This window comes from Dama dama, chromosome 20 (genome assembly GCF_033118175.1).
Source record: "Dama dama isolate Ldn47 chromosome 20, ASM3311817v1, whole genome shotgun sequence".
Lineage (NCBI taxonomy): Eukaryota > Metazoa > Chordata > Mammalia > Artiodactyla > Cervidae > Dama > Dama dama.
The window spans coordinates 88629644-88656973 of record NC_083700.1 but is presented as its reverse complement, the minus strand read 5'-3'; the positions used below and the strand labels follow the sequence as shown (position 1 = coordinate 88656973).

The 27330-nt window shown below is 43.1% G+C and overlaps 1 protein-coding gene across 2 annotated transcripts; it reads left to right on the top strand.

Annotated features, from left to right (window-relative positions):
• Window positions 1-986: 986 nt before the first annotated feature.
• TTC4 (tetratricopeptide repeat domain 4) lies at window positions 987-26564 on the top strand. Of its 2 annotated transcripts, none has more exons than XM_061121803.1 (10): window positions 987-1120; window positions 1738-1855; window positions 2583-2744; window positions 6149-6226; window positions 7640-7764; window positions 13211-13297; window positions 14975-15192; window positions 17019-17100; window positions 23219-23301; window positions 25365-26564. In XM_061121803.1, exons 2-10 carry the CDS (start codon window positions 1762-1764, stop codon window positions 25465-25467), a joined length of 1032 nt encoding a protein of 343 aa, XP_060977786.1. In that variant the 5' UTR covers window positions 987-1120; window positions 1738-1761; the 3' UTR covers window positions 25468-26564. The 2 variants fall into 2 exon arrangements, with proteins under 2 accessions (XP_060977786.1, XP_060977785.1); XM_061121802.1 differs by having other exon boundaries at window positions 991-1164.
• Window positions 26565-27330: the final 766 nt, after the last annotated feature.

The following is a 27330-nucleotide window of genomic DNA, read 5'->3' as shown; positions in this document are numbered from 1 at the left end:
CAGGCAAAGATACTGGAGTGGGTTGCCCTTTCCTTCTCCAGGGGGTCTTCCTGACCCAGGGATCAAACCTGCATCTCTTATGTCTCCTCCATCGGCAGGTGGGTTCTTTACTACTAGCCCACCACAGAATCCCAATCAGGAATAGTCTGATCACATCATTCCTTTCCTCAAAGCTCTCCAAAGGGTCCCACTGCACTGTGAGGAAAACCCAAACCCTCAGAGTCACAGCTCATTATCTTTCCCACCTACCTGCTACTCATCGTCTTTTCTGCACCTCACACCTTTAGCCCCCTCTGTTCCCTCCTTGGGGAATGCTCTTCCCCAGACACCCCCTGGCCACTTCCAAGCTTCTTTGCTTGAATGCGTGCCCACCCTGTTTAAAACTTTTCTCCCACAGTCCTTGCTACCACTTGACAAACTCCCGTGTCTTGTTTATTGTCTTGTCTCTCCGCTCTGCTTACTGCTTCCCTGGTGGCTCAGATAGTACAGAATCTGTCTGCAATACAGGAGACCGGGGTTCAATCCCTGGGTCGGGAAGATCCCCTAGAGAAGGAAATGGTTACCCACTCCAGTATTATTGCCTGGAGAATTCCATGGATAGAGGAGCCCGGCAGGCCTAGTCCATGGGGTCCGCAAGGCGTCGGAGACCACTGAGTGACTAACAATTTCACTTTCTCCGCTCTATCTTATCAGCTCCTAGAGAGCAGGGGTTCACTTGCTTTGCCCAGCACTGTATACCCAGCGACTACAACAGGACTAGCACGAGAAAGGAGCTTAGGAAACGTGCTGACTGGTTAAATAAACGAGTGAACGAAGTGATCGTGCGCTACTGTGGGGCACTGGGCTCATCCACGACCCCCAAAGTATTCGAAAAGTACGCGGGAGAGTAGGCGCTTCCCGGGGGAGGGGTGGAGTCGGGTCGGCCACGCCTCCAGAACGCCGGAAGCAGCACGCCGGCGCCACCCGGAAGATTGAAAGGGGGCACCCGCGCCGCCGGAAGCTGCCGTAAGGTTCCCGGCGCCCGGGCGGTGGCTGGATCGCCAGGGAGCAGACATGGAGCAGCAGGACCCGGGCGCCACTTTTGACGACGGCATGGACTCGTTCTTGGAAAAGTTCCAGAGTCAGCCTTACCGTGGCGGCTTCCACGAGAGCCAGTGGGAGGAGGTGGGCGGGCCCGGGGTCTCAGCACGTGCGTGCGTGGGCGTCGTCCCAACTCCTGGGGCCTCCCGGGCGCTGAGGCGCTTTACTGCCGAGGTTTGGCGATGCCGGCGGATAGGCGGTTTCTACTTGCGTGTTAAAAATCGGCCCCGAAGCTTTGAGGGTCTTCTTAAGCTGACAGTATGTTTAGATGTTCAGGTTTTGGAGTCAGAAACCTGTGAGTTCACCGCTTATCTGAGACCGTCCCCTCATTTGTAAAATTCCTCTGACTGGAGCACCAATCTCGTAGGATGGTGGCGAAGCTCAAGTGAGAGGATGGGTGAAGTGCCAGGAACAAACGAGCGTTCAACTCGTTTGGTAGTTACTGCCGGTCTTGTAAGAATGTGAGAACTGAAGGGTCTTTAGGTATTCTGCACTCTTATTTTACAAGTGGGACACTGAGGCCGGAGAGGGAGAGATGTCATAAGGGTTTGCAAATTATGATGAGTGAGAAAAAACTTTGATGTGGAGACCTGGGATTGGGTCTACTCAGTGGAAAATTGTATTCGTATAGTTCATTCTTCTCTTAACAACCTCCAGGAGTTTGAAAAGATTCCTCTGTTTATGAAGAACTCGCCATCAGAAATTGATCCCCTGGAGAATCCTGACTTGGCCTGCCTGCAGTCAATTATTTTTGATGAAGAGCGATCTCCAGAAGGTATCTTCAGTGACACTCTAAGCTCCTCCATTAAATTGAGATAAAGTGTGAGTCAGAAAGGTTTTGATAAATAACAGAAGTAGTTAGCCCCAGCTAACTTGTCACTATTTATTCCATATATACTTCTTTGTATACCTACTAAATACTGGGCACCGGGACAGAGGAAGGAATGAGATTGCCCTCAAAGGTCACACTCCAGTGGATAGCTCAGTTGTCCTAAAGAATCAGGACAAACCTATGAAATAATTGCCAGGGTATTATAGGTGTTGTTGGAACACCAAACGGGGGGGTGGGTGTAGGAGTGGGCTTTCAATGGGTGGGAAATTTGAACTGAATTGTAACAATTTTGTAGGCTTTTGCTAAAGTGAGGGGGGGAATTTGCCTTCAAGGGACTCAACATATTAAAAAACAGTAGTGTAATTTCCCCCCATTTCTTCTGTAATTAAAGCCCTCTCTTCAAGAGATAAGTGTACTTTTTTCCTTTATGCTTTTTTTTGTGTATGTGAGCACTTAATAATCTACCTTGTAGGATATTTAGAATTGATTGTAGTTAAGTACATGTGATTTTATTTCTCCATATTGATAACCCGTTTTATAGCATTCATTTTTTAGTTTTCTTTCCGTATTGGTTCTTTTTGGTTTGTCATTACATTATTGTGTGATTTATATTTTTAATGAGCCCTTTAAAAAATAGGGGATAGTGATTTTTTTCTTCTCTTTTTTGCAGATCAGGCCAGGACTTACAAAGATGAGGGCAATGATTACTTTAAAGAAAAAGACTATAAGAAAGCTGTTATTTCATACACTGAAGGATTAAAGAAGAAATGTGCAGACCCTGATTTGAATGCTGTTCTTTATACCAATCGGGCAGCAGCACAATACTATCTGGGTAATTTATTCTGTTATTTAGTACTTTCTGAAAGATTAACTTATGATGAAAAACTATTACATGATGGCTAGTGGGGAGGGTTTGAGGTGTCAGAGGAAAAGGAGCTGTTTATCCCAGAAATCTTAAGATAGCTTACTTTAGCTGAACTTTGATTTTCCAGGTAGATACGGTGAAAAGGGATGTCAGATAGATTGTATAATTCTTACTATTTAAGCTAAATGCTGCTGCTGCTCCTGCGTCACTTCAGTCGTGTCCAACTCTGTGCGACCCCATAGACGGCAGCCACCAGGCTCCCCCATCCCTGGGATTCTCCAGGCAAGAACACTGGAGTGGGTTGTCATTTCCTTCTCCAATGCGTGAAAGGGAAAAGTGAAATTGAAGTTGCTCAGTCGTGTCCGACTCTTGGAGACCCCGTGGACTGCAGCCCACCAGCCTCCTCTGTCCATGAATTGGATTCTCCAGGCAAGAGTACTGGAGTAGGTTGCTAGTGCCTTCTCCGTTGAGCCAAATGAGTAACATCAAATACCTTAATACATGAGTTGGTATGATCTGGAATTTTTGAGCCCAGATGCTTCTCTTTCAAAAGTAAGTTTGTTTGTTTTTTTCTGGCCTCCTCTCAAGGATGCCAGAAGGATTAAGGTGATAAAGTTCTTTGTGTGAGAGAAACTATATTAATCCACGGGAGAATTTCTCAGTAGTCTGTGGGCCCTTTGAAGTAAAACGTTCCTTGGACAAGTAAAATAGGACAGTGCTGCCTCTTCATTGGAGATTTGCAGTGCACATTAGTATGTTAATACTGAGAAAACATACAGCAGAGAACCTTATCCTGTGATTCTCAGGTTTTGTGAGCCTCCTTTTCAAGTAACACTTATTAACATGCAGGACTGTTTTGCAGACATGACTTTGGGAAACACTGATTAATTATTTGGGTGACATCATTGTTGGTATCTAATCTTAGGCATATTAAACCCTTGTTTCTTATCACAGTTTTAGAGAGGACCTGGGAATGACTTCAACCTTTCCTGAGGGACTGGTAGACAATAAGCCTTTAAGTCCAGCTGGGATAGATCTATTGGGACATATCACCTTTGGAGCAGAGTTTCTTTCCAGTGATAATCTACAATTTTTTTCTTTTTTAGCCTGTTTCATTATAAAATTCTAAAAAGCAAGAGTGGTATAGAACTTTGGAGATTATTTGAGCCAACCAGCCCCCTCATTTTACAAAGGCCTAGAAAAGAACCCCTTTGATTAGTGCCAGACTCTGGACTAGAAACCCAGTCGTCATCTTCTGGAGGAATACATTTTCTTCATTCAGCACACTGAGTTCTTATTCTGTGCTGGGCACTAGCATCATAGAAATGAGTAAGACCTGACTTTTCCTTAAAGGAGTTTCATTCATTTACCTATTCAGACAGTAAGTATAAAGCATTTGCTGTGTGCTAGGGACTGCACTGTGAATAAGAGGTACATAGTTCCTTTTGGGGAACTAAAGAATGTTATGTATAGGCCTAGTAAGACCAAAAGCACCTTGCAAGGAAAAAAAAAAACAACAAGAAACAGGTATTTGCAATACCAGAGGAGCAAATGCTTAGTAATCAAGAGACATTCCTTAGATGATGTCACTGGAATGGCTTACAAAGCACTTTCACATTTTTTTATCCCTCTTGAGTTCATAGCAACTATGTAAGGTAAATAAGGTTAACAGCTTTATCCCTAGTTAACAGAGTAAGAGACTGTAGTAAAATGTAATAAATGTGTAAAATACATTGCCTTAAGAGTATGCAGTACTAGGGTTAGGATTCAGAGTCAAGTGTGACTCAGAAGACACTAAACAAAAGACCCCTTTATCCACTCTCACAGAGGTACCTGCTGCTGTTGATTCCTGAGTACTGGGTACTTTGTAGGCTTTTCAGTATACTTGGTAGCTTTGAGTTTTCTCTCTACTGGCTTAGACTTCAGTTGTCTCAAGCCTAATTAGTCATTTAGCCTGTGTCTCTTTGTTCTCCTGCTTTAAAATGTGTTCTGTTTTGTCGTTCTTGTCTCTGGATTAATGGCTTTTTTTTTTTTTTGGTCAAGTGATAGGGGTTGAAATGCATATGTTCAGTCTACTACCTTTAAGCAGAAATTTTTGGATTTCTCTTTATGTATTTTTTCCACAGATCATGCTGTTGTTCCAATTCTGTATTCAGTTTTCACTTAATTTTATAATGTAAACAATTTCCCCTGTCATTAAATTATTTGTGAATACTAAAGTTGCATCATATGGACATATCAGTGTTTACACTATTTGTTTTACTATACTGCTGTTGTTGAGTATATAGCTGCTTTTAGGCTTTTTTAAGTAATGCAAAAATGAACAAAGTTAGTGATAAAATTTTTCCGATAATTCTGATTATTTAGGCTAAAACAGGATTTGGCAGACTATGACTCAGGCCACATCTGGGTCCCTGATCTCCTGTGAGCTAAAAGTGTTTTTTTAAAGGATTATGAAACAAAGAATGTATAACAGACCATATGTAGCCTGTAAAGTCTGAAATATTTACTATATGGCCCTTTAGAGAAAAATTTTGCCCAGGGGCTAGAGCTTTAGAAGTTAAATTAGTAAGTATATACCAAACTGTTAGTAATACTTACAGTATAAACTAGGTTGGATAACCAGTGTTCATGATTGCACACAAGTATATATGTGTGTACATGTGCTTGTGTATTTAGATTGGTTTGTTTATTTTATAAAGATAGGCTTCTATACACATTGACCCACCACTTAAAGCAATGTAGGAAAGACATCCTATCATGCCTTTTACATACAGATCTATCTTACTCCTTTAATAGCTGTATTCAATAGTATGGATTTACTATATTTCATCACTAAATTGAGGATATTTAGTTTAGCTTTTCACAATTAAAAATAATGCAGCAGCTCACATGCTTTTACATTTGTCATTGTACATTTTTTGCAAGCATTTCTTCGTTTTTTTGCAAGCCATTTTGAGGATCAGTTTTTTTGAAGAGTATTGTTGGGTCAGAGTAAATATACAATATGCACGCCAATTTGCTCTCTTGGTTTACTCTCAGAGTGCCCTTTCACCATATCTTCACCAGTATTGGGTATTACCTGTTTTTAATTTTCAGTTTCATGTTAATCTTAATTTCTCTAATCATTAGTGATTTTGAGCATTTTTCCGTGTGCTTACTAGCCATTTATAGTTGTTTGGTGGGTTGCTTGCTATTATAAACATTTCTGAGGTGCTTGATGAGCATAACTATTTTTTTTCTATAAACAGTTGCTCTGATTTACATTTCTCTAAGATTGTCCAAGAGTGTTCTTGTTTCTACATACAAAATTTTGGAAATAATTTGATCTCAAAACTTGCTTTCTTGTTTACTGAATGGTGTTTTGTCAGGCAATTTTCGTTCTTCTCTCAATGATGTGACGGCTGCCAGAAAGCTAAAACCCTGCCACCTCAAAGCAATAATAAGAGGTAAGTCCTGTAGAGCTACAGTGTGACTGTCACCATGGAAAAGTTGGTATGCGCAGCACCAGAAGTATTTTAAGCTTTGATATTAAGGTGCTAAGATACTAATGAAGTTACCTTATTTTTGCAGTCTTGGTATTAAGTCATTATCAGCAGCAACATGCCATTTTTAAAAGAATTCTTCATAGAATAATTCAACCCTCTGTGTTTTAAGAATTGGTAGAGAAATTGAAACGCCTCATTTTAAATTAATAAATAAATTAATAAAGAATAAAATTAATTAAAGCAGTTCTGAAAGCCACATTCTAATATTTTTTCCAGATTAGCTGATTGAAAGACAAGATCTTCAAATGCCATGTTATTGTTAATTAAAAGATAAGTTATGGGACTTTTGCTGATAACTCTAATGTTGAGATGTTCCCAGATTATTTTTTCTGTCCTAGTCTGACCTTTGTATGTAATAATTTGCTTTTATTACTTGCATACTTCACCTTTATTTTGAGAAGCTTAGTGGTGCTTTGTAAACTTTAATTTATTCATTATATATTAATCTCTATATCCCCATGGACCAACTTAAAATGCTTTATTAAAATTATGCTTATGTAATCATGGTTAGGGAGTTTATGTAGATCCAGGCCCTTCAGCTATAGGGAGAGAAGATGGGCAAATAAATTATGTATAGTCATGTGGAATTTGCTACAGGCTGGAAGTCTGTAGCATGCTTGAATTGTCATTTTTACTTTACTATCTGGCCTTGGCAAGACACCCACTCTATCTCTGGAAGATGAGGTTGAATTCTGTTGACATTTAAATTTTTTTAGTTCAGATGTTTTTAAACTCTGTAGAAAGCCCAAAGAGGCTAACTGGAGGAAAAACACGATTGATTAAAGGAGAGGCAGCTTAAACTAGTAGCCATCAAGAACAGTTTTAGGAGATACCTAACATGTTTGGTTTTGCCATTGCTTTTGTGAGTGACTGAGGCAAATTCTGCTTTCTCTCTCCGTTTAAAGTCATCTGAGATGGACTTTATTCTTCTCATTTATAGATGAGCAGCCTAAAGCTCAGGAATACTCAATCCATTATCTAATGTTTAGTTGGTTAATGATAGCTAGATTTCCAGCCCAGATCTCTCTGATTTCAAAGACCGTGTTCTTTGCCACTAAGCTGTAGCCTTCCCTACTTTAGAAGTCCTTGATACCAGAAAGAGAGTTTTGAGCTGAATGGGACCTAGAAACCTTTCTGATCTAAAATACAAGAAACAGTGTTCCTTGTCTGGTAATGCATTAAAAGGGACTTAATCATCCATTTTCCAGAACTTCAGGGTACTGGCTGGTAGCTGGTTGAAGTTGGGGGTCAGGTGCAAGGATGGTTCTTTCCATGCATCTTGTCCCCAGATACTAAGGGTACTGGGTTCTACAGGTGCCTCTTGCCATTTGGAACTGAAAAACTATGTCGAGGCTGTGAACTGGTGCGATGAGGGGCTGCAGATAGATGCCACAGAGAAGAAGCTTCTGGACCTGAGGGCTAAAGCAGACAAGTTGAAGGTTGGTGGCAAAATTAATTAGCATCTCCCAGAGTGGATCTTGGGTCATTGTATACTTTTTTTCCTTTAAAACAAAACCCAGGGAATTCCCTGGTCGTCCAGTGGTTAGGACTTTGTGCTTTCACTGCTGAGGGTCCTGGTGGGGGAACTAAGATCCCACAAGTCTAAAGAAAGAAGAAAACAACAACAGACACAACCCCGAATCAGTCTCTACCCATGAGGCTCTAGAGGATACAGAGAAGTAAATAAGTAATTATAACATGATAGAGGTAAGGAAGAATATATAGTACTTGATAAATTTGTGACTATTATGATTTGAATAAATAGACAAGTGGCATAGTCTAGTCTGCACACGGAGTATAGCTATTGAAAGAGGAGGGGAAAGACAGTTAAACACTTAAGATGTTAGGCTTCTATTTGTTTGTTGTTGTTTAGTTGCTGAGTCCTGTCCAATTCTTTTATGACCTCATGGACTGTAGCCTGCCAGGCTCCTCCGTCCATGGGATCTCCCAGGCAAAAATATTGGACTGGTTTACCATTTCTTTTCCAGGGGATCTTCCCAGCTGAGGGATCAAACCAGTGTCTCCTGCATTGGCAGGCGGGTTCTTTACCATTGAGCCATCATGGAAGCCCTAGGCTTCTATAATGCTGTGTAACTCCCAACATTAAGACATCTTTAATTTGCTGATGAAATGTGACATTTCTGGTACATAACAGCAGAAGTGATGATAAAAACAATAGTAATAACAGACCATCACTACCCAAAAAACCTCAACATTAGCACTTACTATATGTATGTTCCAAATCCTATTTAAAAATTTTACTTATATGAATCTGTCTGAATCACACATAGTCCTATAAGGTAGTCAGTATTCTGATTGACTTTCCACTAGTGAGGAAGCTGAAGCAGAGAGATCAGAAAGTCACATAGCTGGTGAGGCTGGACTTCAAAGTCAGGCAGTCTGGCTCCAGAATCTATAGTCTTAGTCCTCTGCAATACTGTCTCACATGTTTGTTCCATAACTAGACTTCAGTTCTAGTGATTCTTGGTCTAGGTCTCTCTTCACTGCTTACACTATGGAATGGGAATTTTCAGTACCGTGGGAGCCTAGAGCTGGCCCTGAACAGGGAAAAGTTTTAGTCAGAAGTCATTCTGGTCATGTCTACATAAGTAGAGGTATGGACCCACATGATTCAGTAACAGAATTTTGAGCCCAGGCAACTGGGTATGGCCAGAATTTCCAAAAGTGGCTTATACAGGAGAGAGTATCTAGAAGGCTACTGTGGAAGGCCATTGCCAAGCCTATCTGCAGAAGAGCCCTTCAGTTCAGTTCAGTTGCTCAGTCATGTCAGACTCTGCAACCCCATGAACTGCAGCATGCCAGGCCTCTATGTCCATCACCAACTCCCAGAGTCCACCCAAACCCATGTCCATTGTCGGTGATGCCATCCAACCATCTCATCCTCTGTCATCCCCTTCTCCTCCTGCCCCCAACCGTTCGCAGCATCAGGGTCTTTTCAAATGAGTTAGCTCTCCGCATCAGGTGGCCAGAGTATTGGAGTTTCAGCTTCAACATCAGTCCCTTCAGTGAACACCCAGGACTGATCTTTAGGATGGACCGCTTGGATCTCCTTGCAGTCCAGGGGAATCTCAAGAGTCTTCTCCAACACCACAGTTCAAAAGCATCAATTCTTCGGTGCTCAGCTTTCTTTATAGTCCATCTCTCACATCCACACATGACTAGTGGAAAAACCGTAGCCTTGACTAGACGGACCTTTGTTGAAAAGTGATGTCTCTGCTTTTTAATATGCTGTCTAGGTTGGTCATAACTTCCTTCCAAGGAGCAAGCATCTTTTCATTTCATGGCTGCAATCACCATCCGCAGTGATTTTGGAGCCCAGAAAAATAAAGTCAGCCACTGTTTCCCCATTTATTTGCCATGAAGTGATGGGTCCACATGCCATGATCTTAGTTTTCTGAATGTTGAGTTTTAAGCCAACTTTTTCAGTCTCTTCTTTTCACTTTCATCAAGAGGCTCTTTAGTTCTTCAGTTTCTGCCATAAGGGTGGTATCATCTGCATATCTGAGGTTACTGATATTTCTCCCGGCAATCTTGATTCTAGCTTGTGCTTCCTCCAGCCCAGCGTTTCTCATGATGTACTCTGCATATAAGTTAAATAAGCAGGGTGACAATATCCAGCCTTGATGTACTCCTTTTCCCACTTGGAACCAGTCTGTTGTTCTGTGTCCAGTTCTAACTATTGCTTCCTGACCTGTATACAGGTTTCTCAAGAGGCAGGTCAGGTGGTCTGGTATTTCCACCTCTTTCAGAATTTTCCAGTTTATTGTGATCCACACAGTCAAAGGCTTTGGCATAGTCAATAAAGCAGAAATAGATGTTTTTCTGGAACTCTCTTGCTTTTTTGATGATCCAGTAGTTGTTGGCAATTTGATCTCTGGTTCCTCTGCCTTTTCTAAAATCAGCTTGAACATCTGGAAGTTCACGGTTCACGTACTGCTGAAGCCTGGCTTGGAGAATTTTGACCATCACTTTACTAGCATGTGAGATGAATGCAATTGTGCGGTAGTTTGAGCATTCTTTGACATTACCTTTCTTTGGGATTGGAATGAAAACTGACCTTTTCTAGTCCTGTGGCCACTGCTGAGTTTTCCAAATTTGCTGACATATTGAATGCAGCACTTTCACAGCATCATCTTTTAGGATTTGAAATAGCTCAACTGGAATTCCATCATCTCCACTAGTTTTGTTCGTAGTGATGCTTCCTAAGGCCCACCTGACTTAACATTCCAGGATGTCTGGGTCTAGGTGAGTGTGAGTGATTGCACCTTCGTGATTATCTGGGTCGTGAAGATCTTTTTTGTACAGTTCTTCTGTGTATTCTTGCCACCTCTTCTTAATATCTTCTGCTTCTGTTAGGTCCATACCATTTCTGTCCTTTATTGAGCCCATCTTTGCATGAAATGCTTCCTTGGTGTTTCTGATTTTCTTGAAGAGATCTCCTGTCTTTCTCATTCTATTGTTTTCCTCTATGGACCTAAGTAGAAGCGTCTGTGTCCTGCAGCACAAGTGTAATTAAAGGGAGATTTCAGGGCCCAAAAGTATAACTCTGAAATGAACCAAAGCCTTGTAGCAATCTGGGTAGTGGTTATTCGAAAGTAATGGCTGAACTTCCTTAAGAACAGCAAGCTTTGTGGCATTTTACCTTGCCCTGTCCCATCGCCTCTCTCCCAAGGTCCATAGTAGCCCTGAAAGCCAACAGCCCACAATTAGGTGAAAATGAGCATCCTGGTAGCCACCAGAGGAGGCAGAACAGTATTAAGCCCCATTCCCAGAGGATTGTCATTATTTGACCATCTAGAAGACCCAACTCACAAGTGGTTTTTATTTGAGGCATCTTGAAACTATCCCAGTATGAAAAGCTTTTTCACAGAGGGTTGGGATTGGAGGCATTTGTTAAATACGATTTGAGGTAATTATGTAAGATTTCATCTGCCTGAGGCAGTGGAAAACAGTTGAGGCAAGTAATAGGCTTACCAGAAAACTTAAAAGGACAAACTGGGGAATGAGATTCTGTAGGGTCTTTGAAAAGCTCCAGCATATTCCTGGGAATCTAGAAGGTCCTGTATGAATGTTCTGAGCTATCGCCTCTGCTTCCCAAGTGGCTCAGTGGTAAAGCATCCACCTGCCAATGCGGGAGACGCAGGAGACCTGGGTTTGATCCCTGTGTCAGGAAGATTCCCCTGGAGAAGGAAATGGCAATCCACTCTGATATTCTTGCCTGGAGAATCCCACGGACAGAGGAGTGGGCTCCAATCCATAAGGTTGCAAAGAGTTGGACCCAGCTGAAGCGACTTAGCATGCAAAGGCAAAGAAACTCATACAGTCTATTAGCAAAAGCAATATTCTGAGAAAACTTTGTTCTCTCAATAGAGGAACTAAATCCTGTCCCATACTACTATTAGTAATTTTAATTTAGTAAATTTACCTAATTTAATTCCAACCTGATTGTGTACAAAACTTCTTTTTCAAGGTTCCCTTTTCCAAATCTCACAATGTTCTGTATCCATATTAGTTCCTTATTTTTCATCTAGAAATAGTCAGCTCTAGGACAAAGCCACATGCTCTAGTTGTGTGGGCTTCAGTAGTTGTGACATGTGGGACCAGGCATCGAAGCCATGTCCCCTGAATTGCCAGGTGGGTTCCTATCCTCTGTACCACGAGGGAAGTCTTCCCTTACCTTTTCAGAGCAGTTCCTAGAGCTATCTTAGAGGCTGCCTCCCAGGTTTAAGTCCTTGGCAAGTCTTGCAAATAAAACAAAATTCTCACCTTTTTAGGTTATGCTTTTTTTTTTTCCAGTCAACAATTGCTAACAGACTCTGCAGCAGAAATAACATGATCTTGGTTAGCCTAAGTACAATAAGTAAGACATGTTTACATTGGTTAAACCAACAAGCTTAAGCTAGCTTCATTATCAGATATAATTTAATATTGAATATTTCTGAGATGTGAATCTGAAATTCATTCTGGCCAGTTTCCATTATATTTAGAAAAAGTTAATTTGTGTTTACTTTTAAGTCTGTTAAATAGAGCTTTCTTTTACATTTAATTTTGATAATATTTTCCATAGAGACATCTTACGTGCATAATGTACACATAGATGTACAGAGAGATGAGACTGGAGATCTTTTAGCTTTAACATGTGCATGGTTTGCAAAGCCTAAAATACTTACTGTCTGGCCCTTTACAGAAAAAGTTGGCCCCTATTAATCACAGTCCTGAGGGTTGGAGTAGGATCAGCTGGTTTTGGGTAGACTATTAGGAAAAGGAAATCTGAGTTATAGTTCTGACAGATGAAGTAGACTGGTGATATTTTTCTCTCATGAACTGTAATTGTGCAAAAGGCAGTCTGTGATAAGTTTTTGGCCCAGGGCAGAGTATCTGATATGTTCTTCGCCTGGGTTTTTCCCAGTGTGTTTTCCTGTACTCCATCCATAACAGAGAAGTTTTAATGCCCCATTGGCCCTTATGTCAGGTCCTCTTTCAAGAATGCCCTTTCTCTTTCATCTGGTTTCTGTATAAACTACCTCCATGGGGCAGAATCAGTCATTACTCCCTCCTCTGTGTTTCATAGCACTCAGTTCATACTACCAGGCTAACACTGGACCTTTTCATATGTCTCTTCCCCTCAGTAGACTATGAGTTCCTTGGATAGGTTTTAACATTACTGCTGCCACTGGTCTTAACACCCAGACATGTGCTTCTTAAATGTTTATCAAACTGAATCCAGCCAGTGGTGTTCCTTGATATACAGGAGCCAGAGTTGAATAGAGACAAGAGATAGCTGTTTAGGGTCAGGCTGGAGTAACAGAAGAGGAGAGGAGGCAAGTTCCCTAGAGCTGATGCATCTGAATTTTTCATTTTCAGCGAACTGAACAGAGGGATATAAGGAAAGCAAAGTTGAAAGAAAAGAAGAAGCAGGATCAGAATGAGGCTTTACTCCAGGCCATCAAGGTGAGTTCTCAAACTTTCTGCCCTGTGGTCTTGCAGAATTTACTCATCATGAAGTTGATCGGGAACCTTTCTGGGGATGCTTTACCTGAGTGAGTTGTTCATTTTCTTTCTGCTTTTGGTGAAGCAGTGTGACAAGTCAGATCCCCTGAGTTCAGTCAGCTGTCTCACTTGTATCCATGTGTTGGTTTCAGGTAACATAGACTGAATAGTTGCTATGGGTTAATCATTATCTAATCTTCATAGTAGCCTTCTGAGGTGGGTCTTCTTGTTCCTTCTTATTCCACATAGTCTCAGAGAAACCTCACACAGCTAGTGTATGTCAGAGCCAGGTCCTTGCTCTTAGTCCCTGTGTTACACTGCATCCTGAGAAAGTGATTTTAGGATGTAGCTCTCCTAACTATCACAATAACACAAAATTCTACCTCCCCTTCCCTCTCCTACATTTTAAATAAATGTAGGAAAAGTCTGATCCAAATCTTGCTTTCACATGTCACCTATTGAGCCTTGGCTTCACAGGGGAGGTAATACTGGCTATGAGTTTGGTTCTTGATTTCATTCTTTCTTGAGTTAAATTATGTACCTCTTTAAAATTACTTGTTGGCTTTGAGAAGAAACTTCACAGTACTAAGATGCACTCCACTAGTCCTGCCCTACAACGGAAAATCTGTCAACATGTTAACAGATGAAACAGAAGGGAATAACTCCAGAGAGATTTGGTCATTTTCTCAAATGTGGAGTATTAGAATGCCTAGACATTGGCATACAGACATTATTTTGGTACTCTCCTTTAACTCTGCATCTGAAACTTCTGTGTACTTGAGAACTACTCTAGAGAGTAATATACCCAAATATATTGTATTTTAGTGGTTTAAAGCTGGGGTCAGCAAGCTGCAGCCAGTGGCTCATGGCCCTGCCTATTTGTGTCTTACTGATGACTGTTTTCACACTACAGTGGCACAGAGATCATCTGGTTCACAAAACCTAAAATATTTCTTCATCTGACCCTTTCAGGGAAAGTTTGCAAACCCCTGGTGTAGGAGATACCATCAAGGTAGTTTTGATTACATGTCATTTTTCCCTTGTGGGCTAGCCTTAGGAAACCCCCCCCCAGCATACGTAAGAGGTGATTCTACCATTCAGATCTTTGATTTATCCTTATTTCTATGAGAGACTCAAGATTAAGTCAGTGTATGTATAATTTTTAGTATCCCACGTCCCAGCCAAATTGAAAACATTTGCCATTTTTGTACATGCCACTCTCTGCATTTTTTCAGTACCTTTGCACATGCTGTTCCTTGACTGTTCCCTGGGGTAGAATGCCCTTCCACTCCCCCTGCGCCCCAATTCTTCTGCCTTTCAGAATCATTTTTCAAGACCTAGCATTCCCCAGTCACTTCCAGCCTCCAGGCTGAATTAATTATTCATGGTCTGCAGTTCCACAGCTTTACTTCTTCCCTTATGTTGGACTTATTACCATGTCTAGTTCATGTCTGTGACAAGAGTCTCGCTTGTGGTAGAAGGCCGGTAAAGGTGAGTTCAACAGGTGTCAGGGATAATGAAGACAAATCATGTGTAGAGCTGGCCTTCACAGAGCTCATAATGTTACGGTTTTCCCTGTTTTAGTGAAGTGAGTTTGCATCCTTCTCACATAACATGTATGTTTTTGCTTTAATCCAGGCTAGGAACATCAGGCTAGTCGCTGAAGCTACTGGAGAGGATGAAGACTCGGCCTCAGAAGGTCTCAGTGAGCTCGCCCTGTATGGCCTCAGCTCTGAAAACCCCTGTGGAGCTAGGCTGAGTGTGGACGACCAGGGGAGACTGAGCTGGCCTGTGCTCTTTCTGTACCCGGAGTATGCCCAGTCGGACTTGGTCTCTGCTTTTCACGAGGACTCCAGGTAATGTCCTTCCCTGGGAGCCTTCTGTGGTGCTTGCATGCTCTTCCCTGTTCTTTCGGCAGGATGGACAGGTAGAATTTTGGGTGAGGAGGGAAGAGAATAGTTTTAGAGAGTTTTCTTTCACACTCTGGTTTAGCATAATCTCTCTAACCCATAGCTGATTTCTCCTTTCACTAAGAGGCTTTGCAATGAGAGACATGGTCTCACTGTCATACTAACACCACAGTACAGTGTTTGTCAAGCACTGGTAGTTGTCTCTTGTGAGAGGTGAAAGCATTGGAGGTAGTACATGAATAAAACTGAAGGGTATGTTTTTTGGAAAACATATAACTAGTGATTTTAACATGTGATTTCATAGTTAATGGCTAGACTGTGGCTCATTATAGGAATGTTGTTAATCCTGAGTAAGTTAAAGAGAATTACTATGTCATAATGGGACAAATATTCAGCAATACGTGAACCGTGAACTTCCAAATGTTCAAATTGGATTTAGAAAAGGCAGAGGAACCAGAGATCAAAGTGCCAACATCCACTGGATCATCGAAAAAGCAAGAGAGTTCCAGAAAAACATCTATTTCTGCTTTATTGACTATGCCAAAGCCTTTGACTGTGTGGATCACAATAAACTGGAAAATTCTGAAAGAGATAGACATACCAGACCACCTGACCTGCCTCTTGAGAAACCTGTAGCAGGTCAGGAAGCAACAGTTAGAACTGGTCACAGAACAACAGACTGGTTCCAAATAGGAAAAGGAGTACGTCAAGGCTGTATATTGTCACCCTGCTTATTTAACTTATATGCAGAGTACATCATGAGAAACGCTGGGCTGGAGGAAGCACAAGCTGGAATCAAGATTGCCGGGAGAAATATCAGTAACCTCAGATATGCAGATTACACCACCCTTATGGCAGAAAAGTAAAGAAGAACTAAAGAGCCTCTTGAAGAAAGTGAAAGAGGAGAGTGAAAAAGTTGGCTGAAAGCTCAACATTCAGAAAACTAAGATCATGGCATGTGGACCCATCACTTCATGGCAAATAAATGGGGAAACAGTGGCTGACTTTATTTTTCTGGGCTCCAAAATCACTGCGGATGGTGATTGCAGCCATGAAATTAAAAGATGCTTGCTCCTTGGAAGGAAGTTATGACCAACCTAGACAGCATATTAAAAAGCAGAGACATTACTTTGCCAACAAAGGTCCATCTAGTCAAGGCTACAGTTTTTCCAGTGGTCATGTGTGGATGTGAGAGTTGGACTATAAAGAAAGCTGGGTGCTGAAGAATTGATGCTTTTGAACTGTGGTGTTGGAGAAGACTCTTGAGAGTCCCTTGGACTGCAAGGAGATCCAACCAGTCCGTCCTAAAGATCAGTCCTGGGTGTTCATTGAAGGGACTGATGTTGAAGCTGAAACTTCAATACTTTGGCCACCTGATGCGGAGAGCTGACTCATTTGAAAAGACCCTGATGCTGGGAACAGTTGGGGGCAGGAGGAGAAGGGGATGACAGAGGATGAGATGGTTGGATGGCATCACCGACAATGGACATGGGTTTGGGTGGACTCTGGGAGTTGGTGATGGACAGGGAGGCCTGGCGTGCTGTGGTTCATGGGGTCGCAAATAGTCGGACACGACTGAGCGACTGAACTGAACTGAACTGAATGGGACATATGGTTCACATATTTTGGGCACTGTTGTCAAAATGGATTAGGCCTGCATTTCATGATGTATACATTATTGATATCTCCGTGAATTGGTGTCCAGGGGATGGGATGTGGGAAAACAGATTTTGAGTTACTGATACCAGAAAGTACATGTTATATCTCCTTAGGTTTATTGATCATCTAATGGTGATGTTTGGTGAAACACCGTCTTGGGATTTGGAGCAAAAATACTGCCCTGATAATTTAGAGGTAAGAGAAGTTTTCTTTTGTCCTTCTATGGGAATTGGAGTTGGGGGAATCAGGGTGGAGCAAGGTTTCACTGCCTTTTTAAAAAAAAAAATTGTGGTAAAATATAAAAAACATAAAATTTACCATTTTAAACATTTCAAAGTGTACAGTTCAGTAGCATTAAGTGCATCCACATTGTTGTACAACCATTACCACCGTCTGTCTCCATTTTCATCATCCTCAGCTGATGCTCAGGAGCTCTGTTCCCCCTCTCTGTCTCTGAATTGATCTACTCTAGGTGCCTCACGTAAGTGGAGTCAAGGAGTATTTGTCCTTTTTAATCTGGCTTAATTTACTTGGTGTAATATCTTTAGGATTTATCATGATGTAGCATGGGTCAGAATCTTACTTTTCTTAAGGCTGAATAACATGCCACTGTTGCAACTTTGAAAAAAAAAAATCACAACTTAGAGAATAAAGAAATTTGTCTTCTAACTGTTTGAGGGTAAGCTGTCAACTGATGCCCCATCTCTGAAAATTTAAGTGTCTGTTTCCTACACACAAGGACATTTTCTTTCATGATCCCAATAAATCATCAGAATCAGGATTTTCACAGATTTTTCCCCCAGCCCCCAGAAACACTTTTTTTTTTTTTTTTGCCTACACTACTAATTAAAAAATTTTCTTTTAATTGAAGTATAATTGATTTACAGTATTGTTTTAGTTTCTCAAGTATACGGTAAAGTGATTCAGTTATATTTTTTCCAGATTATTTTCCATTATATGTTACTATGAGCTATTGAAAATAGTTCCCTGTACTATAAAGTAAATCTTTGTTGCTTATGTATTTTACATATAGAAGTTTGTATGTGTTAACCCCATACTCCTAATTCATCCTCCACGTCTTTCCCCTTTGGTAACGATGTTTGTTTTCTGTGTCTTTGAGTCTCTTTCTATTTTACATGTAGATTCATTTTTATTTTTATTTTTTTGGCCACACCACATGGTATGTGGTATCTCAGGTCCCTGACCAGAGATTGAACCTGTACCCCCTGCATTGGAAGCACAGAGTCTTCCATTGTACCACTGGGGAAGTCCCTGTATTATTTTTTAGATTCCAACATAATGATACCATATAATATTTTCCTTTGACTTACTTCACAAGTATAATATTTTCTAGGTCCATCCATGTTGCTGCAAAAGGCAATTTTTTTTTAATGGCTGAGTAGTATTCCATTGTGTGTATATACCACATCCTCTTAAGCCAATCATCTGTTGATGGGTACTTGTGGTGTTTCCATTCTTGGCTGTTATAAATTGTGCTGCTTTGAACATTGGGATACATGTGTCTTTTCAAGTTAGAGTTTTCTCTGAATATATGCCCAGGAGTAGGGTTGCTGGATCATATTGTAACTATTAGCTTTTTAAGGAACCTCCATATTGCTTTCCATAGTGGGTGCACCAATTTACATTCCCACCAACAGTGCAGGAGGGCTCCCTTTTCTACACATCCTTTCCAGCATTTATTCGTAGACTTTTTAATGATGGCCGTTCTGATTGGTGTGTTGTGTTACCTCACTGTGGTTTTTGATTTGCATTTCTTCAGTAATTAACAATGTTGAGCATTGTTTCATGTCTCTGTTGGCCCCCTGTGTGTTTTCTTTGGAGAAATGTCAGTTTGGGTCTTCTGCCCATTTTTGAGAGTTTTTTATCATGAGTGTATGTTGAATTTTGTCAAATGCTTTTTTGGTATCTGTTGAGATGATCGCATAGCTTTTGTCTTTTCCTTTCGTTAATGTGATACATCACACTGATTGATTGGTGTATATTGAACAGTCCTTGTGACCGTGGAGTGAATACAACTTGATCTTTTCTTCTTATACTCCCTTCCCCCACATTTTGTAATTTTTATGTCCTATTTATTTTACATCTCATTTATCCTTTTGCTATTAATTATAGTTTTAATTGCTTTTACAGAATTTTTTGGTTTTATAATCTGTGTACTGGCTTATTTTAATGATCTTCTATCCTTTTATATATTTGCCTTTCCCACTGTGATCTTCCTTTCCAGTAGATTCTGCTGCTTTTTTATTTAGAGAAGACCTTTCAGTACTAAAGACCCATGAAAGTGAAGTCGCTCAATCGTGTCCGACTCTTTGTGACCCCATGGACTAGTGTAGCCCACCGGGCTCCTCCATCCATGGGATTCTCCAGGCAAGAATATTGGAGTGGGTTGCCATTTCCTTCTCCAGGGGCTCTTCCTGACCCAGGGATCGAACCCAGGTCTCCCGCATTACAGTTAGACGCTTTAACCTCTGAGCCACCAGGGAAGCCCACTAAAGACCCTTAGTATTGCTGAATTCTTTTAGTTCTGCCTGTCTAAAAGAAATTATTTATCGTTCTTTCTTTTGTCAATGATAGTTTTGCTGGGTAGGGTTGTAGATTTTTCCTCTTTAGGACTTTGACTATATCATGCCACTCTCTGGACTGCAATGTTTCTGCAAACAAATCAGCTAATAGCCTTACTCGGGTTCCTCTTTAACTGACTCTTTGTCTTTCTCTTGCTGACTTTGGAATCTTCTCTTTAACATTTGCTATTTTAATTATGTTGTGTCTTGTTCTCTATCTATTTAGGTTCATCTTGTTTGGAACTGTGCGTCTGTGTTTCCTGTACCTGGATATCTTTTTTTTTTTTTTTTTTTAGGTTTGGGAAATCTTCTGCCATAATTTCTACAAATACATTTTTGATCTTCTTTTCTCTCTCTTTGTTTTCTGGAACTTCTATTATGTGTAGGTTGGCATGCTTTATATTAATCTGTAGATCTCATACGTTGTTTTTTTTTTTAATTTGTCTTTCTGTCTGCTCTTCTGATTGGGTAGTTTTCATTATTCTGTTTTCCAGATCACTTATTCATTCTTCTGTGACATTTAGTCTGCTATTCATTACTTCTAGAGTTGGTTTTTAATCTCAGCAATTGAATTGTCTAATTTCGATTGATTCATGTTTATAGTTTCTAGTCCTTTTTACAGTGATCAGCATTTTTACTGATAATCTTTCTTAATTCCTTTAGCATTTTTATTACCTCCTTTTTGAACTTGAGGTCTAATAGACTGGAGAGGTCTGTTTCATTATTTGTTCTTTCAGGGGAATTCTGTTCTAACTGGGAGAAGTTCCTCTGCTTTTTTATTTTACTTCACTGTCACTATCTCTGTGAATTTATGAAAAGAGTTACCTAGTGTGGTCTTAAAAAAGCATTCCTGCTCAGAGTGTGTCCAGTATTTTTGGTGTGAGGGCTGTTTTGGGTGTGGATGCCAGCCACATTTTTCTTAAGTGTGCGGTCATCCCCTTGATGGGGCTGTGGTTGGTGGTGTGGTGTGTCCAGAGCCTGCCTTGGATGTGTGGTGGGGCCTCCTCTCTGCTCCATGGCTCACCGGGCACGGTCTGCTCCCCGTTGTTGGGGTGGAAGCCACGAGGGTCAGGATGGGTCAGGCTTTGTTGCCCTTGAGTGTGTGCCCTGCCCCAAAGAAGGTGGTTGCTGAAGCAAGTGGAGTCCATGCAGTCTCGGTGAACTTGAGCGCCACCATGGTTCCCCTCAGAAGCAGCCCAAGGCTGCATCCTTTTCTCTGTTGTGATTGTCCCAGATCTAGTGCAAGGCTGTGGTGTGGAGTAGGCTGGAGTTGGGGGTCAGGGCATTGTGGCTGCAGGAATTGAGGTGGGTGTGGTGCCACCTGGGACTTGGGCTGCCTCTGTGGTAGACCTCTCCGGGGACCTGTCCACCCTAGATCTGACAGTGAGGTGCCGTGTGGAGTGGGCAGAAGGAGGCTGCTTCCCTTGGGAGACCAGCCCTGCAGATACCGTGCAGGTCCTGACCGTCGAGCTGCTGCGTGTTCTTGCAGCACGGCCCAGCGCATGTGCTGGCAGTGTCTGCTATAGCTCGGCTCGCCCCTGCTGTTTGGGTGCTGACAGTGGGTTCTGCATCTCCCCCAGATCACATCCCAGGCTCTCAGCCTATCTCTGTGCAGCTAGGTCAAGTCCTCTCCCAGGGTCTGTCTGCCTGAGATTCAGTGCTTAGCTGCTGTATGCCCTTGTGATGCCTAGTGCACATGCTGACATGTCTGCCCAGTTTGACCCACCACCCTGGTGTGTACACTGACAGTGGGCTCCGTGGTTCTGCTCAGACCACATCATTCTAGTCTGTCTGCACAGCTAGACTGAACCTTTGCCCTAGTCTCACACCAGGCTGTGGTGTGGGGTGTGGTGCTGGGGTATTGGTCCTTTGGATTGGGAAGTGCGTATCGAGGTGGCAGCCTCCAGTGCAGGTCTCTCTCGGTCCTGATTGTCAGCAGGCCAGCACGTGTGCTTACTTGTACAGTCTGTGTCAGTGGATTTCCCAGCTGGCACGCAGGCTCCTCAGGGTGAGGGTCCATCCATGTGGACTTCCCTTCATTACAGATCCCTTCCAGGGGTGCGATTCCCAGCCTGATGCTTTATTTTTTTCCCTGTCCTACCTGATTATGTGGAGATCTTTCTTGCAGGTTTGGTTGTATGGGAGATCTGCCAGTTTCTAGTTAGTTTTCTGTGGGAATTGTTCTGCATGTAGATGGATATTTGATGTGTGTGTGGGAGTCAGCTCCATACCTTCCTGTTCCCACCATCTTGATCCCCTCCACCAGTCACCAGTAATGTTCTTTATGGCAGAAGGAATCCCACGTAGTATTGTATCTAGTGCTCATGTCTCTTTAGTCTCCTTTGAGCTACAGAAGATTTTCAGTCTTGTGTCAACTTTCTTGATCTTACCACTTGTGCAGGTTACGGACCAGTTATTTTGTGGAAAGTGGGTTTGTCTTGTGTGTCTTTGTGACCTAGATTATGTGTATCTGACTTGAATATCACAGAATCAGTGCTATCTTCTTGTTGCATCCTGTCAGACGTCATAATTTCAAAGGTCCCGTTACTGATGATGTTCACTTTCATCACTTGATGGAGGCGGGGTATACAAGCTTCTGTACTGCATGAAGTTACTCTTTTCCCCTTTGTAGTTAGTGTTATAAAGGGAGGTACTTGGAAATGATACAGATATCTTCTTGTTCGTCAAACCATCGTTTATGTCAGTGGGTTTATGGTTTCTTATTTTATTAATTGAGTTATAATCTATTACTGTGGTTATATTATGCTCAAGGTGTCTCGGATTTGGTCAGTGGGAGTTCCTTCAAATTTGCTTCTGTGTCCGTCGGACTTGTCTCCATTTTTAAAGTACTTCCTTGCTTTGTGTTACAAGGCGTTTAAGGCTCAAATTGTGCTTTTTTTGGCCTTAGCTCTAGAATCAGCCATTTTTCCGAAGGAACTTTGGTTCTTTTTAGCAGAAAATAGCATTTAGAAGTCAAGATCTGTGTTGTAGCTATACTCATAAGTACAGGGGTGAGGGGAGGAGGATGCTCACTGCTCCATTGGTGTGTGTGTGTGTGTGTGTGTGTGTGTGTGTGTGTGTGTGTAAAAACATGAGCTGTCACTGGTATCTCCAATTCTAATCCAATACAACCCTTTCTCTATTTTTACAGTGGCTTCTGTTATTATTAATATATTTGTTCTATCAGTCTCCCTGTATTTAATTCTCCTCCTGTCAGCACCAGTGTCCCCTCTCCCATGGGGAACCTTCCCCACCTCACTTGGACTGACTCCCCACATCAGCCCGCTGCCCCAGCATGGTGCCCTCCTCATCCTACATATGCTGTTGCCCTGCACTGCTCAACATCCTGCATGAATGTCTTTCTTATCCAGCGTGGGTCCTCATTCCCCTCAGCAGGACTCCCCCTGCCATGAGTGGCTGCCCTTCTCACCCGGCTTGGCTGGCCAGTCCCCAGTGAGAACACAACATCTCCGCTGGCCGGGCTTTGACACCTGCACAGGGCTGTCTCCTGTGTGGACATCTCTTCCTCTGCTCTGGGCTACTGCTGCTTTCTTTCCCCATACCTAATGGCTCTACAACTGAATTGTTAGGGAAAGAAGGCTCACAGGCCTGGATTTGAGTCTCAGCAGTTGCCATCTCTTATACATTTCCCCAGATTTGGCCTCAGCATGCCTAGTGTCGCTGAAGCCCTTTACTGGTGTCTGACTTCTGCTCCTCTGTTCATCCTACAGGTCTACTTTGAGGATGAGGACAGGGCAGAACTATACTACGTGCCTCCCAGTAGCACCCTGCTGCAGGTGCTACAGCACCCCAGGTAAGTCACCTTCATGGGGCTGAGTAGACCAGGAACGATGCTCAGGCACCATCCCAGGGATACAGCCAGGTTCTCGTTTCACTGTGGAGCACTGGCCTTGTACTCCCCTCCCTTCTGCCCCGGATGCACAATTGTGAGACAGCAACCCACGGAGACTGGCCCAGGCTTTTGGCCAAACAGGTTGCAATGTGCTGACTCAGCCCATTGCACCACAGCCTTGACATCCTCAGGGGGAAGTGAGTGGGGCTGGTTGAAACAGAAACTGCTGTCTGGCTTTTGTACCAAAGACAGCTGGGATGGCCCTCCTGTTCCTGATTGTGCCTGTGTCCCGTGATTTTGTCGTATGGAAAGAGCATTGGCACTTGAAGTCAGACACCATCAGTTAGTGGCTGTGTGCCTCTGAGCTGACACTGGCTCATCTCTAAAATGAGGATAATAACTCTTGACTACATATTTCTCAGGTAGGAGAGAGAGTAGGAGTCAGTGCTCTGATGCACTGTAAGAGGCACCTTGGCTAGTTGCATTGGGAGCCAGTTGGATTTGGCAGTTGTCTCTTAGCTTTGGGGACTCCTGGACTATAAGGTTATGCCCTCAATAGCTTTATAGTTGACCCTTGGGCCACTTTTCCCTGAGCCTTGAGCAAAGCAAATGTTTTGGATTTAGGCAGAGTCCAGTGTGCTAAGTTACGGGTGGTTGGGTTTGAAAATGGTGGTCGGGTTGGAAATGAGGCTGGAGGACCGTGTTAGGACCACGTGCGGCAGCCTTGAGTGCTCTAGGGAGCATGAATCCTGATGATGGTGTGTGGAGTCCCAGGGGCGTTTAGGTAAAATGTACCAGGTAGTGTACAGATCTTAAGTGTACTGTTCAGTGGTGAGACGCGAAGCAGGGGTGGATTGATGTTTAGGAGGTGTTTGGGATGGGAGTTGGTGATGTGTTGACTGGCTCAGTGAGAATGTCTAGCTGGTCTTGATGCTCCTGCTTTGGCCTGGCTGGCAGGAGGTGAGGATTTCTTCAGATATGATTGATGACTTCTCTTGACAGCATTTTTTTTTTTTCTAGCCCTAAGTTACTCTTCTAGTTTATAGACAGATTTTTAGCTCTTCATTTTCTCAATTGTTAGCAAATTATCCAGAATTCTTTAAAGGCCTGAGGTCTACTCTACCTTATCTCCCAGAAAATGTGGAGAAATCTTAAATTTAAAGCAGACTGATGGAGGAAAACCAATTTCTTGCTTCTGAGAAAGTATAAATACATTGGAAGTCATTATTTTTTAAATGATTAGCGTAAGCAAGAGACTACCCAGCACAGAGTAACTTCAGACCAGCAACTTCAAACTCTGAACTGGGTGCTGGGCCGTGATACAGGCTCCTCTGCCCAGATCCGAGCCCACAGGGTGGTGCAGAAACCCCTGGACCTGAGAGTCCAAGGCCTTGCCTGCTGTTGGGCATGCCTGCTCCATATGCTTTATGCCCAGCAACAGCAAAAGCTCCAGTGACCTGCACCTCCTGGCTTTTGCTCCTCCATGCCCATTAGGACCCCTTTTCCAGTTAATGTAAGCTGAGACGTGACAGCTTCCAGAAACCTTTCCTTCCTGATTTCCCTTTCCCGTACAGGAATTATGTCTCTTTGGGCTAACACTGTACCTCAGAAATGCTTCTACAGTTGTGCCTTGCTGTCGTCATTTATCTCCCTCCCTCCCTCCAGTGATGGTGGTTTTTGTTTGTTGTTTAATCTGTTTTTTTCAGCACAAGACCTGGCTTACCCTGGGTGCGTACTGTTGAATGAAGGAATGAAAGCATGTTCTTATTTTATTTATGTTTAGCCATAAACATACATGATGCTAGAGGGCCAAGAGGACTGGCCCAAAGGTTCTGGCTAGGTTCTAATGGGGAGGGGGTCATGCTAATTTGCAGACTTAAAAACAACCAAGCAAATAAATGTGCTAAACTTGCTTTTTAATGTTGGCTCACATCTAAAGGTTCACCTTTGCTATTGTTGGGAAAGTCCATGGATGATTAAGATTGCAATTCAATTATCCCTCTCTTTTGTTGTGTTCACTGCAGGTACTTTGTAAAAGCCCTGACACCAACATTTTTGGTCTGTGTAGGATCCTCTGGTTTTTGTAGGAATTATCTCCGGGGGAAAAAGGTACACCAGGTAAAGTGACTGGGCCATGCTGTGGGAGCCAGGCTCCCTGGACCTCCTCCCTCCCCCACCTCAGCCTGGAGTCCAGCACTCTTGAATCAGCAAGATCTACTCCTCGAACCCAGCACTTTATTCCTGCCACCCCAGGGACAGGCCTTCCCTGCATCATGGTTGGGGAGGAGCTGCTGCCTTCTTGAACTTCAGCCTCTCGGGACAGACCGCTGAGCTCTAGCAGGCCTTCACTTTCCTCTCTTGCTACTGAACTCTGTGCCTTGCTGATGACATCCTTGGACTCACTCTGAGTTGTGTTAACCACCATCTTCCAGCTCTGACCTGAAGACTCATGATCCAGTGACGTGATTCTGCAGCTGTGTACCTCACACTGCATACATAGACAACCATGTGTGTGATTGTAAGGTGTTAATGCTAAGAGGTCCGTCATGAGCACAGAGGCCTGCTCTGTTGGGATCCTGTAGGTGCCTTGGGGTGAGATGGGGCTGGGAAGCCAGGTCCTATTTCTCCATCTTTTATAAAGATCTGCACATTGAGGCTCCTCTAGAACCCCTAAAAAGTTTGCCATGTTTCCTGATCTTTGCAACATGGAGACCTGTGACATACTTAGACAGTATATCAGTTTTCACATTTGTTTAGAATTTTATGCCTTTTAAGCTGGAAAATCTTTTTGCACATTGAGTCACTGTCGTTTGTTGTATTTTTGTCTACCACTCTTTGCCTCCTCCTTTCTAGAGGATTTTATAAGTCCTTAGCTTGCATTGCCCGCCCCGTCCCCCAGTGAGGAGGGTTCGTCCCTTCTCCTGATGCAGAGGGATGTGAGTGGATATGTCGAGGCAGAGCTTGCAGAGCATGGCTTGGTGGGCTCATGCTCTTTTCCCTCTGCCTGGGAATGTATTTCCCAGGGTGGGGTTGTTCCTTCAGCTGGATGCTAAAACACGTGGAGCAGAGCTGAAGCAGCTGGCCTGCAGCCATTGACTGTGACATGAATGAGAAATAAATATTTGTTGTAGTAGTAATAATAAGCGCTGAGATTTGGGAGTTGTTTGTTACTATAGCAAAGCTAACTAATACATCATTAAACTGAAACCAGCTGCTCTACTTAAGATCGACTAACTTAGGGTTTTCTGCTGTGTGTGCTGTCGTCTATGAGGGGCAATTTGCTGTGGAATGTTTACAAAGAACCAGGCAGCTTTCCTTCCAGGTGCAGGTCCCTGCCTGTGGCTTGTGGCTGTAGAGCCGAAGTCCAGCTTCCATCCTGAGCCTGGCTTAGGCCACACAGGCCATCCTCTCTCATTTCCCAGCTAGATTCTGTGCCCTTCCAGACAACAAGGCCTGGCTCAGCCTTGCTCCACTGCAGTGGTGATGGTGATGGGCAGCCAGGGTGAGCACTGGAGTGTGGGGCAAGGGCCCTGAACACTCCCCTTCCAGAGGGGCGGGACCTGCGGGGTTTGGGACAGGTGGCCCTCTTGTGAAGTGGATGGGTGTAGTGGGGCCTGTGGGCCTTGCCCTCCTGGTGCCTCCTTGGCCACTTGCCCATGCCTGGGATTCCAGCAGAGCTGAATCGGAGCTCCCCACAGGACTTAACCCTCCTCCACCTCACCTTACGATGAGGAAACTTAGGCTTAGAGGAAGGACAAGGGCAAGGCTGAGGAGCCAGCATCTTTGGCATCCCCAACTTGAGGCAGAGCCTTTCCCACCATCCCAGGGACCCTTCTTCCCACAAGACTAGAGTGTAGCCCTTCTCAGGGCAAAGGGTCAGGGATGGAGGTGGGCCTCCCCAACCTGTCTGGTTACCTCCGTGGATTTAGGGTGTCAGCTGGAGAACTTGGTGGGGGACACACCGTGATGAAACACTTGGCTTAAGGCCAC

What these genes read in the sequence shown, in the direction of transcription:
- TTC4 (XM_061121802.1), top strand. Translation starts at nt 1,054, where the DNA reads ATGGAGCAGCAGGACCCGGGCGCCACTTTTGACGACGGCATGGACTCG. An exon ending in CCTCAAAGCAATAATAAGAG is followed by an intron (nt 6,227 to 7,639) that starts GTAAGTCCTGTA and finishes TGGGTTCTACAG; the next exon opens with GTGCCTCTTGCCATTTGGAA. An exon ending in CTAAAGCAGACAAGTTGAAG is followed by an intron (nt 7,765 to 13,210) that starts GTTGGTGGCAAA and finishes TTTCATTTTCAG; the next exon opens with CGAACTGAACAGAGGGATAT.